Source organism: Anas platyrhynchos, chromosome 30 (genome assembly GCF_047663525.1).
Source record: "Anas platyrhynchos isolate ZD024472 breed Pekin duck chromosome 30, IASCAAS_PekinDuck_T2T, whole genome shotgun sequence".
Taxonomy (NCBI): Eukaryota; Metazoa; Chordata; class Aves; order Anseriformes; family Anatidae; genus Anas; species Anas platyrhynchos.
In genome coordinates this window covers 5875889-5887991 of record NC_092616.1, presented here as the reverse complement: position 1 = coordinate 5887991, position 12103 = coordinate 5875889, and the positions used below count along the sequence as shown (strand labels likewise).

The following is a 12103-nucleotide window of genomic DNA, read 5'->3' as shown; positions in this document are numbered from 1 at the left end:
TGGCCCTAAAATGGCCCCAAAATGGTCCCAAAAACCCCAAATCCCAAAATATAACCCCAAAAGAACCCAAAATCACCCCAAATGGACCCAAAATCCCAAAATTTTTCCCCAAACCCCCCAAAATGGCCCCCAAACCCACCCAAATGGTCCCAAAATGGCCCCAAAATGACCCCAAAATGGTCCCAAAAACCCCAAATCCCAAAATATCCCCCAAAAGCACCCAAAATATCCCCCCAAAAGCACCCAAAATGGCCCCAAAACCACCCAAAATGGCCCCCCAAACACACAAAATGGCCCCCAAACCCACCCAAATGGTCCCAAATGGCCCCAAATTGGCCCCAAAAACCCAAAATCCCAAAATATAACCCCAAAAGCACCCAAAATCACCCAAAATGGACCCAAAACCCCAAAATTTTTCCCCAACCCCCCCCAAAATGGCCCCCAAACCCACCCAAATGGTCCCAAAATGGCCCCAAAATGACCCCAAAATGGTCCCAAAAACCCCAAATCCCAAAATATCCCCCAAAAGCACCCAAAATGGCCCCAAAAGCACCCAAAATGGCCCCCAAAACCACCAAAATGTCCCCAAATGTCCCCAAATGTCCCCAGTGTCCCCAAAAACCCAAAATCCCAAAATATCCCCCCAAAACCTCCCCCAAAACCCCCAAAATTGCCCAAAACGCCCCCAAACCCCCTAAACCCCCCCAAAATGCCCCGAAACACCCCAAACACCCCCAAACGCTCCCCAAATGTCAAAAAATGCCCCCAAACCCCTCCAAATAAACGCCCTTAAAATGCCCCAAACCTCCCCAAAATGCCCCAAAACGCCCCAAAACGCCCCCAAACGCCCTCGAACACCCCCCTAATGCCCCAAATCTCCCCCTAAACCCCCCAAAAATGCCCCCAAACGCCCCCAAACACCCCCAAAAGCTCCCCAAACATCAAAAAATGCCCCAAACGCCTCCAAATAAACGCCCTTAAAATGCCCCAAACCACCCCAAAATGCCCCAAAACCCCCAAAAACGCCCCAAAACACCCCAAAATCCTCCCAAAAGTCCCCAATCTCCCCAAAAAACGCCCCAAAACGCCCCCAATCCCCCTCAAACGCCCCCAAACGCTCCACAAACGTCAAAAAACGCCCCCAAACGCCTCCAAATAAACGCCCTTAAAATGCCCCAAACCACCCCAAAATGCCCCAAAACCCCCCAAAACGCCCCAAAACACCCCAAAACGCCCCCAAACGCCCCCCAGACACCCCAAATCTCCCCCTAACTCCCCCCAAACCTCCCCAAAATGCCCCCAAATGCCCCCAACACCCCCAAATAAAAACCCCCAAAACGCCCCAAAAGCCCCCAAAACCCCCGAAAATGCCCCAAAACCCCCCAAAATCACCCCAAAACGTCCCCACCTCCCGCCCCCGTGGCGCTGTGCCCACAGGAGGGCGATGGCATCGGCGGCGTAGAGCCCGAAGGCCGGGGGGGGCTGGTAGGGGGCCGGGGGGGGGGGTCCGCGGGTCACCCCCAAAATGCCCCAAACCTCCCCCAAATGACCCAAAACTCCCCCAAATGACCCAAAACACCCAAAAACGCCCCAAAATGCCCCTAAACACCCAAAAACGCCCCCCAAACGCCCCCAAACTCTTCCAAAACGCCCCCAAACGCTCCCCAAACGTCAAAAAACGCCCCCAAACACCTCCAAATAAACGCCCTTAAAATGCCCCAAACCACCCCCAAATGCCCCAAAACCCCCAAAAACGCCCCAAAACGCCCCAAAACACACCAAAACGCCCCCCAAACGCCCAAATCTACCCGTAAACCCCCCTAAAACGCCCCCAAACGCCCCCAAACGCTCCCAAATGCCCCCAAACGTCAAAAAACGCCCCCAAACGCCTCCAAATAAACGCCCTTAAAATGCCCCAAACCTCCCCAAAATGCCCCAAAACACCCCAAAATGCCCCAAAACGCCCTCGAACACCCGCCTAATGCCCCAAATCTCCCCCTAAACCCCCCTAAAACGCCCCAAAATGCCCCCAACCCCCCCCAAATGCCCCCAAACACCCCAAAACGGCCCCAACATCCCTTAAATAAATGCCCCCAAACCACCCCAAAACCCCCCCCAAAACCCCCCAAAACGCCCCAAATCCCCCCAAAATGCCCCCAAATCTCCCCAAAAGCCCCCAAAACTCCCCTAAACACCCCCGAAACGCCCCAAAATGCCCCCAAACCTCCCAAAAACTCCCCCAAACACCGCCAACACCCCCAAATAAAAACCCTCAAAATGTCCCAAAACGCCCCAAAACCCCCCAAAATCACCCCAAAACGTCCCCACCTCCCCGCCCCCGTGGTGCTGTGCCCACAGGAGGGCGATGGCGTCGGCGGCGTAGAGCCCGAAGGCCGGGGGGGGCCGCGGGTCACCCCCAAAATGCCCCAAACCTCCCCAAAATGACCCAAAACACCCAAAAACGCCCCAAAACACCCCTGAACACCCAAAAACGCCCCCCAAACGCCCCCAAACTCTTCCAAAATGCCCCCAAATGCCCCAAAACGCCCCCAAAAGCTCCCCAAACGTCAAAAAACGCCCCCAAACGCTTCCAAATAAACGCCCCCAAAATGCTCCAAAATGACCCGAAATGACCCCAAACCCCCCAAAATGCCCCAAAACGGCCCAAAACACCCCAAAACGCCCCCCAAACGCCCCAAATCTACCCGTAAACCCCCCTAAAATGCCCCAAAACGCCCCCAAACACCCCAAAACGCCCCCAACATCCCTTAGATAAATGCCCCCAAAATGCTCCAAAAACACCCCAAAATGCCCCAAAATGCCCCAAAACGCCCCGAAATGCTCCCAAATCCCCCCTAACACCCCCAAACTCCCCAAAACGCCCCCCAAACGCCCCCAAACTCTTCCAAAATGCCCCCAAACACCCCCCAAACGTCAAAAAACGCCCCCAAACACCTCCAAATAAACGCCCTTAAAATGCCCCAAACCCCCCCAAAATGACCCCAAAGCCCCCAAAATGCCACAAACCACCCCAAAATCCTCCCAAAAGTCCCCAATCTCCCCAAAAAACGCCCCAAAACGCCCCCAATCCCCCTCAAACGCCCCCAAACGCTCCACAAACGTCAAAAAACGCCCCCAAACGCCTCCAAATAAACGCCCTTAAAATGCCCCAAACCTCCCCAAAATGACCCCAAAACCCCCCAAAATGCCCCAAAACCCCCCAAAACGCCCAAAATCACCCCAAAACGCCCCCAAACGCCCCCCAGACACCCCAAATCTCCCCCTAACCCCCCCAAAGCTCCCCAAAACGCCCCCAAACGCCCCCAACACCCCCAAATAAACGCCCCCAAAACGCCCCAAAACCCCCCAAAAACCCCCGAAAATGCCCGAAAATGCCCAAAATCACCCCAAAACGTCCCCACCTCCCCGCCCCCGTGGCGCTGTGCCCACAGGAGGGCGATGGCGTCGGCGGCGTAGAGCCCGAAGGCCGGGGGGGGCTGGTAGGGGGCCGGGGGGGGGGTCCGCGGGTCACCCCCAAAATGCCCCAAACCTCCCCAAAATGACCCAAAACTCCCCCAAATGACCCAAAACACCCCAAAACGCCCCAAAACGCCCCTAAACACCCAAAAACGCCCCCCAAACGCCCCCAAACGCCCCTCAAACGTCAAAAAACGCCCCCAAACGCTTCCAAATAAACGCCCCAAAATGCTCCAAAATGACCCCAAATGCCCCCAAACCCCCCAAAATGCCCCAAAACGGCCCAAAACACCCCAAAACGCCCCCCAAGCGCCCCAAATCTACCCGTAAACCCCCTAAAACGCCCCCAAACGCCCCCAAACACCCCAAAACGCCCCCAAACACCCCAAAACGCCCCCAAACACCCCAAAACGCCCCCAACATCCCTTAGATAAATGCCCCCAAAATGCTCCAAAAACACCCCAAAAAGCCCCAAAATGCCCCAAAACGCCCCAAAATGCTCCGAAATCCCCCCAAACACCCCCAAACTCCCCAAAACGCCCCCCAAACGCCCCCAAACTCTTCCAAAACGCCCCCAAACGCTCCCCAAACATCAAAAAACGCCCCCAAACGCTTCCAAATAAACGCCCTTAAAATGCCCCAAACCCCCCCAAAATGACCCCAAACCCTCCAAAACGCCCCAAAACGCCCCTGAACACCCCCAAATGCCCCAAAACGCCCCCAAACCTCCCAGAAACGCCCCCAAACGCTCCCAAATGCCCCCAAACCCCCCCCAAACGTAAAAAAACGCCCCCAAACGCCTCCAAATAAAGGCCCTTAAAATGCCCCAAACCACCCCAAAATGCCCCAAAACCCCCCAAAACGCCCCAAAACACCCCAAACACCCCCAAACGCCCCTCAAACGCCCCAAATCTCCCCCTTAACTCCCCCAAAACGCCCCCAAACTCTCCCAAATGCCCCCAAACCCCCCCAAACGTCAAAAAACGCCCCCAAACGCTTCCAAATAAACGCCCCCAAAATGCTCCAAACTTCCCCAAAATGCCCCAAAACGCCCTAAAATGCCACAAACCACCCCAAAATCCTCCCAAAAGTCCCCAATCTCCCAAAAAACGCCCCAAAACGCCCCCAATCCCCCTCCAACGCCCCCAAACGCTCCACAAACGTCAAAAAACGCCCCCAAACGCCTCCAAATAAAGGCCCTTAAAATGCCCCAAACCACCCCAAAATGCCCCAAAACCCCCCAAAACGCCCAAAATCACCCCAAAACGCCCCCAAACGCCCCCCAGACACCCCAAATCTCCCCCTAACCCCCCCCAAACCTCCCCAAAACGCCCCCAAACGCCCCCAACAGCCTCCAATAAAAACCGCCAAAACGCCCCAAACCTCCCCAAAATGCCCCAAAACCCCCCAAAATCACCCCAAAACGTCCCCACCTCCCCGCCCCCGTGGCGCTGTGCCCACAGGAGGGCGATGGCGTCGGCGGCGTAGAGACCGAAGGCCGGGGGGGGGGCCGCGGGTCACCCCCAAAATGCTCCAAAACTCCCCAAAATGACCCAAAACACCCAAAAACACCCCAAAACGCCCCTAAACACCCCAAAACGCCCCCCAAACGCCCCCAAACTCTTCCAAAATGCCCCCAAACGCCCCAAAACGCCCCCAAACGCCCCTCAAACGTCAAAAAACGCCCCCAAACGCTTCCAAATAAACGCCCTTAAAATGCCCCAAACCTCCCCAAAATGACCCCAAAGCCCCCAAAATGCCACAAACCACCCCAAAATCCTCCCAAAAGTCCCCAATCTCCCCAAAAAATGCCCCAAAACGCCCCCAATCCCCCTCAAACGCCCCCAAACGCTCCACAAACGTCAAAAAACGCCCCCAAACGCCTCCAAATAAAGGCCCTTAAAATGCCCCAAACCACCCCAAAATGCCCCAAAACCCCCCAAAACGCCCAAAATCACCCCAAAACGCCCCCAAACGCCCCCCAGACACCCCAAATCTCCCCCTAACCCCCCCCAAACCTCCCCAAAACGCCCCCAAACGCCCCCAACACCCCCAAATAAACGCTCTTAAAATGCCCCAAACCTCCCCAAAATGCCCCAAAACCCCCCAAAATCACCCCAAAACGTCCCCACCTCCCCGCCCCCGTGGCGCTGTGCCCACAGGAGGGCGATGGCGTCGGCGGCGTAGAGCCCGAAGGCCGGGGGGGGCTGGTAGGGGGCCGGGGGGGGGGGGGTCCGCGGGTGACGGCCGCCAGCAGCAGGGCCACCGCGCCCCCCCCCCCCCACAGCAGGGCCCGAGCCGGGGACGAGGGCCTGGGGGGGGGGAACACAAGGGGGGGTCAGGGGGGGGCTTCTATAGGGGATGGGGGGGTATGGGGGGTGGGGGGGTCTCTATAGGGGATGGGGGGGCTATAGGGTCACTTATATAGGGGATGGGGGGGTATAGGGGGCGGGGGGTATGGGGGGGGTCTCTATAGGGGATGGGGGGCTCTATAGGGTCACCTATATAGGGGATGGGGGGGTATGGGGGGCGGGGGGGGGTCTCTATAGGGGATGGGGGGGCTCTATAGGGTCACTTATATAGGGTATGGGGGGGTATGGGGGGTGGGGGGGGTCTCTATAGGGGACGGGGGGGTATAGGGTCACCTATATAGGGGGCGGGGGGGTATAGGGGACAAGGGGGGGGCTATAGGGTCACTTATATAGGGGATGGGGGGGTATAGGGGACGGGGGGGTCTCTATAGGGGACGTGGGGGCTTCTATAGGGGATGGGGGGGGTATAGGGTCACTTATATAGGGGATGGGGGCTGGGGGGAGGGGGGCAGAGAGGTGAGGGGGGGGCTTCTATAGGGGATGGGGGGGCTCTATAGGGGGTGGGGGGTCTATAGGGGATGGGGGGGCTCTATAGGGTCATCTATATAGGGGCAGGGGGGGTATAGGGGATGGGGGGGGTCTCTATAGGGGATGGGGGGGGTATGGGGGGTGGGGGGGGTCTCTATAGGGGGCGGGGGGTATAGGGGACAAGGGGGGGGCTATAGGGTCACTTATATAGGGGATGGGGGGTATAGGGGATGGGGGGGTCTCTATAGGGGAGGGGGGGCTTCTATAGGGGATGGGGGGGGTATAGGGTCACTTATATAGGGGATGGGGGCCGGGGAGGGGGGCAGAGAGGTGAGGGGGGGGCTTCTATAGGGGATGGGGGGGTTCTATAGGGGGCAGAGGGGGTCTCTATAGGGGATGGGGGGGTATGGGGGGTGGGGGGGGTCTCCATAGGGGTCGTGGGGGGTATAGGGGACAAGGGGGGGGCTATAGGGTCATCTATATAGGGTCGGGGGGCTATAGGGGGTGGGGTGGGTCACCTATATAGGGGGTGGGGGGGTCTCTATAGGGGGTGGGGGGCTCTATAGGGTCACTTCTATAGGGGATGGGGGTATAGGGGACGGGGGGGTATGGGGGGGGTCTCTATAGGGGATGGGGGGGCTTCTATAGGGGGTGGGGGGGGTATGGGGTCACTTATATAGGGGATGGGGGCCGGGGGGGGGGGCAGAGAGGTGAGGGGGGGGCTTCTATAGGGGATGGGGGGGCTCTATAGGGGGCAGAGGGGGTCTCTATAGGGGATGGGGGGCTCTATAGGGTCATCTATATAGGGGCGGGGGGGATATAGGGGATGGGGGGGGATGGGGTGGGTCTCTATAGGGGGTGGGGGGGCTTCTATAGGGGATGGGGGGGTATAGGGGGCGGGGGGGGGTCTCTATAGGGGATGGGGGGGTATAGGGTCACTTATATAGGGGATGGGGGCCGGGGGGGGGGCAGAGAGGTGAGGGGGGGGTCTCTATAGGGGATGGGGGGGTATAGGGTCATCTATATAGGGGGTGGGGGGGTCTCTATAGGGGTTGAGGGGGGCTTCAATAGGGGATGGGGGGGTTTCTATAGGGGGTGGGGGGTCTCTATAGGGGATGGGGGGGCTCTATAGGGTCATCTATATAGGGGCGGGGGGGGGTATAGGGGACGGGGGGGTCTCTATAGGGGATGGGAGGGTCTCTATAGGGGGTGGGGGGGGTATAGGGTCACTTATATAGGGGATGGGGGGGTATAGGGGGCGGGGGGGGTCTCTATAGGGGATGGGGGGGCTCTATAGGGTCACCTATATAGGGGATGGGGGGGGTATAGGGGATGGGGGGGTCTCTATAGGGGATGGGGGGGGTATAGGGGACGGGGGGTCTCTATAGGGGGTGGGGGGGGGTATAGGGTCACTTATATAGGGGATGGGGGCCGGGGGGGGGGCAGAGAGGTGAGGGGGGGGCTTCTATAGGGGATGGGGGGGCTCTATAGGGGGCAGGGGGGGTCTCTATAGGGGATGGGGGGGCTCTATAGGGGATGGGAGGGTCTCTATAGGGGGTGGGGGGGGTCTCTATAGGGGGTGGGGGGGTATAGGGTCACCTATATAGGGGGCAGGGGGGGTATAGGGGACAAGGGGGGGCTATAGGGTCATCTATATAGGGGGTGGGGGGGTCTCTATAGGGGTTGAGGGGGGGTTCAATAGGGGATGGGGGGGGTATAGGGGGGCAGGGGGGTCTCTATAGGGGTTGGGGGGGCTTCTATAGGGGATGGGGGGGTATAGGGTCACCTATATAGGGGTGGGGGGGTATAGGGGGTGGGGGGGCTCTATAGGGTCACTTATATAGGGGATGGGGGGCTTCTAGAGGGGGTGGGGGGGGTCTCTATAGGGGACGGGGGGGTATAGGGGACGGATCTATAGGGGATCCATAGGGGTCTATAGGGGATATATAGGGGATCTATAAGGGTGTCTATAGGGAATCTATAGGGGATTCATAGGAGGTCTATAGGGGGTCTATAGGGGATCTATAAAGGGTCTATAGGGGATCTACAGGGGGTCCATAGGGGATCTATAGGGTTCTGTAAGGGATCTATAGGGGATCTATAAGGGATATATAGGGAGGTCTATAGGGATCTATAGGGGCTCAATAGGGGGTCTATAACGGTCCATAGTGGATCTATAGGGGATCCATAGGGGCTCTATAGGGGCTCTATAGGGGATCTATAGGGGATCTATAGGGAACCTATAGGGGTTCTGTAAGGGATCCATAGGGGCTCTATAGGGGCTCTATAAGGGGTCTTATAGGGGCTCTACAGGGGATCCATAGGGGATCTATAGGGGATCCATAGGGGTTCTATAGGGCATCTATAGGGGGCCATATAGGGGATCTAGGGGATCTATAGGGGATCCATAGGGGCTCTATAGGGGATCCATAGGGGCTCTATAGGGGGTCCATAGGGGCTCTATAGGCGATCCATAGGGAATCTGTAGGGGGTCATACTGGGGGTCTATAAGGGATCTATAGGGGGTCCATAGGGGCTCTATAGGGGCTCTATGGGGGTTCTATAGGGGCTCTATAGGGGATCTATAGGGGCTCTATAGGGGGTCCATAGGGGATCTGTAGGGGCTCTATAGGCACTCTATAGGGGGCCATATAGGGGATCCATAGGGTCTCTATAGCGGATCTATAGGGGATCCATAGGGGCTCTATAGGGGCTCCATAGGGGATCCATAGGGGTTCTGTAAGGGGTCTATAAGGGATCTATAGGGGCTCTATAGGGAATCTATAGGGGGCCATATAGGGGATCTAGGGGATCTATAGGGGATCTATAGGGGGTCTATAGGGGATCCATAGGGGGCCATATAGGGGATCCATAGGGTCTCTATAGGGGCTCTATAAGGGATCCATAGGGGGTCTATAGGGGCTCTATAAGGGATCTATAGGGGGTCCGTAGGGGCTCCATAGGGGCTCTATAAGGGCTCTATAGGGGGTCCGTAGGGGCTCCATAGGGGCTCTATAAGGGCTCTATAGGGGGTCCGTAGGGGCTCTATAGGGGCTCTATAGGGAATCTACAGGGGACCATAATGGGGCTCTATAGGGGCTCTTGGGGGTTCTATAGGGGCTCTATAGGGGATCCATAGGGGCTCTATAGGGGCTCTATAGGGGCTCTATAGGGGATCTATAGGGGGTCTATAAGGGATCTATAAGGGATCTATAAGAGGTTCTATAGGGGTTCTATAAGGGCTCCATAGGGGCTCTTTAGGGGCTCCATAGGGGATCCATAGCGGATCTATAGGGGATCCATAGGGGCTCTGTAAGGGGTCTATAAGGGATCTATAGGGGCTCTATAAGGGGTCTATAGGGGCTCTATAGGGAATCTATAGGGGGCCATATAGGGGATCTCGAAGGGGATCTATAGGGGGTCTATAGGGGGTCTATAGGGGATCCATAGGGGGCCATATAGGGGATCCATAGGGGATCCATAGGGGCTCTATAAGGGGTCCGTAGGGGCTCTCTAGGGGCCCTATAGGGTCCATACGTACCTGGCCAGCAGGGGCAGGGCGGTGGCGCAGGCCAGGCGTGCCGGGGGGCCCCGCAGCGCAGCATGTGGGTCAGCACCCCCACCCCATAGGGGGCCCCCGCCGCCGCCCCCATGGAGCGCAGCAGCCCCTCGCCTATAGGGGACGTATAGGGGATTGAGGGGGGCGGGGAGGACCCCATTCCATCCTATCCCCCCCCCCGAAAAAAAAACGGACCGAAAAGGGGAAAAAATGAAGGAATTGGGGAAAAAATGGAAGCATGGCTGAAATTGCACGAAAATGGCTCAAAAATGACCCAAAAATACATAAAAATGACACTAAAATTGCCCTAAATGCCCATAAAACTCCCCAAAATCCCCCCCAAAAAACACAAAATCCTCCCTAAAAATCCACAAAAATGCCCCGAAAACTGTCCCAAAATCCCCCCCCAAAAAATCCATAAAAATGCCACTAAAAATGCCCCCAAATCCCCCCCAAAAATCCACAAAAATGACACTAAAATTGCCCTAAATGCCCCTAAAACTGCCCCAAAATCCCCCCCAAAAAACATGAAATCCCCCCAAAAAATCAACAAAAATGACACTAAAAATGCCCCCAAATCCCCCCCAAAAATCCACAAAAATGCCCCTAAAATTGCCCCAAACTCCCTCCAAAAAAAACATGAACCCCTCCCCCAAAATCCACAAAAATGACACTAAAATTGCCCCCAAATGCCCCTAAAACTCCCCAAAATCCCTCCCCCCCAAAAAAACACGAAATCCCCCCCCAAAATCCATAAAAATGACACTAAAATTGCCCTAAATGCCCCTAAAACTGCCCCAAAATCCCCCCCCAAAAAAAACACGAAATCCCCCCCCAAAAATCCATAAAAATGACACTAAAATAGCCCAAAATCCCTCCCCCCCATAAAAAACAGAAAATTCCCCAAAAATCCATAAAAATGCCCCTAAAACTGCCCCAAATGCCCCTAAAACTCCCCAAAATCCCCCCAAATCCATCAAATCCCCCCAAAAAATCTCACTCGGCTCCTTCGGCCTTCGTCTTCCTCCCCTCCGGCCTCCACCTCCTCATCCTCCACCCCAAAAGGACCCCAAATCCCCTCAAAACGCCCAAAACCACCCCAAAAACCCCCAAAAACCCAAAACCACCCCAAATCCCCCAAAACTCACCCAGCTCCCTTCAGCCTCTCCCTCCTCCTCCTCCTCCTTCAGCCTCCACCCTTCAGCCTCCTCCTCCTCCTCCTCGTCCTCCACCCCAAAAAGACCCCAAATCCCCTCAAAACGCCCCAAAAAAACCCTAAACCACCCAAAAAACCCCAAACCACCCCAAAACCACCCCAAAAAACTCACCCAGCTCCTTCAGCCTCTCCCTCCCTCCTCCATCCTCCTCCTCTCTTCAGCCTCAACCTCGACCTCCTCCTCCTCCTCGTCCTCCACCCCAAAAAATAACCCTAAATCCTCTCCAAACCTCTCCCAAACCCCCCAAAAAACCCAAAACCACCCCAAATCCCCCCCAAAAAACTCACCCAGCTCCTTCAGCCTCTCCCTCCTTCCTCCATCCTCCTCCTCCTCCTCCATCCTCTACTCCCTTCAGCCTCCACCTCCTCTTCCTCATCCTCCAACCCCAAAATAACCCCAAGACCCTCAAGAAAACCCCAAAACCTCCCCCAAACCACCCAAAAAAACCCAAAAAACTCACCCAGCTCCTTCAGCCTCTCCCTCCTTCCTCCGTCCTCCATCCTCCTCCTCCTCCTCCTCCTCCGGCCTCCACCTCCTCCGACCTCCTCGGGCTCCAACCCCAAAATAACCCCAAATCCCTTCCAAAACTCCCAAAACCACCCAATCCTCTCCAAAACCCCTAAATTGTCCCAAAATCCCCCAAAAAACTCACCCAACTCCTTCGGCCTCTCCCTCCCTCCTCCATCCTCCTCCTCTCTTCAGCCTCAACCTCGACCTCCTCCTCCTCCTCGTCCTCCACCCCAAAAAAAGACCCCAAATCCCCTCCCAAAACCCCTAAATCCACCCCAAACCCCTAAAACCACCCCAAAATCCCCCAAAAACTCACCCAGCTCCTTCAGCCTCTCCCTCCTTCCTCCTTCCTCCATCCTCCTCCCTCCCTCCGGCCTCCACCCCCTCTAGCCTCAACCTCCTCATCCTCCACCCCAAAAAACAACCCCAAGACCCTCAAGAAAACCCCAAAACCACCCCAAAAAATCCCAAAACTCACCCAGCTCCTTCAGCCTCTCCCT

The 12103-nt window shown here is 56.6% G+C and overlaps 1 protein-coding gene across 1 annotated transcript in view; it reads right to left on the bottom strand.

Moving 5' to 3' along the window:
- The window catches only part of ARMC5 (armadillo repeat containing 5), a 32686-nt gene that overhangs the window by 5664 nt on the left and 14919 nt on the right, over positions 1-12103 (bottom strand). The window contains exon 6 of the mRNA XM_072029487.1: positions 9859-9990. Within this exon, the coding sequence (XP_071885588.1) occupies positions 9859-9990 (132 nt within the window). The remainder of the gene's footprint in view (positions 1-9858; positions 9991-12103) is intronic.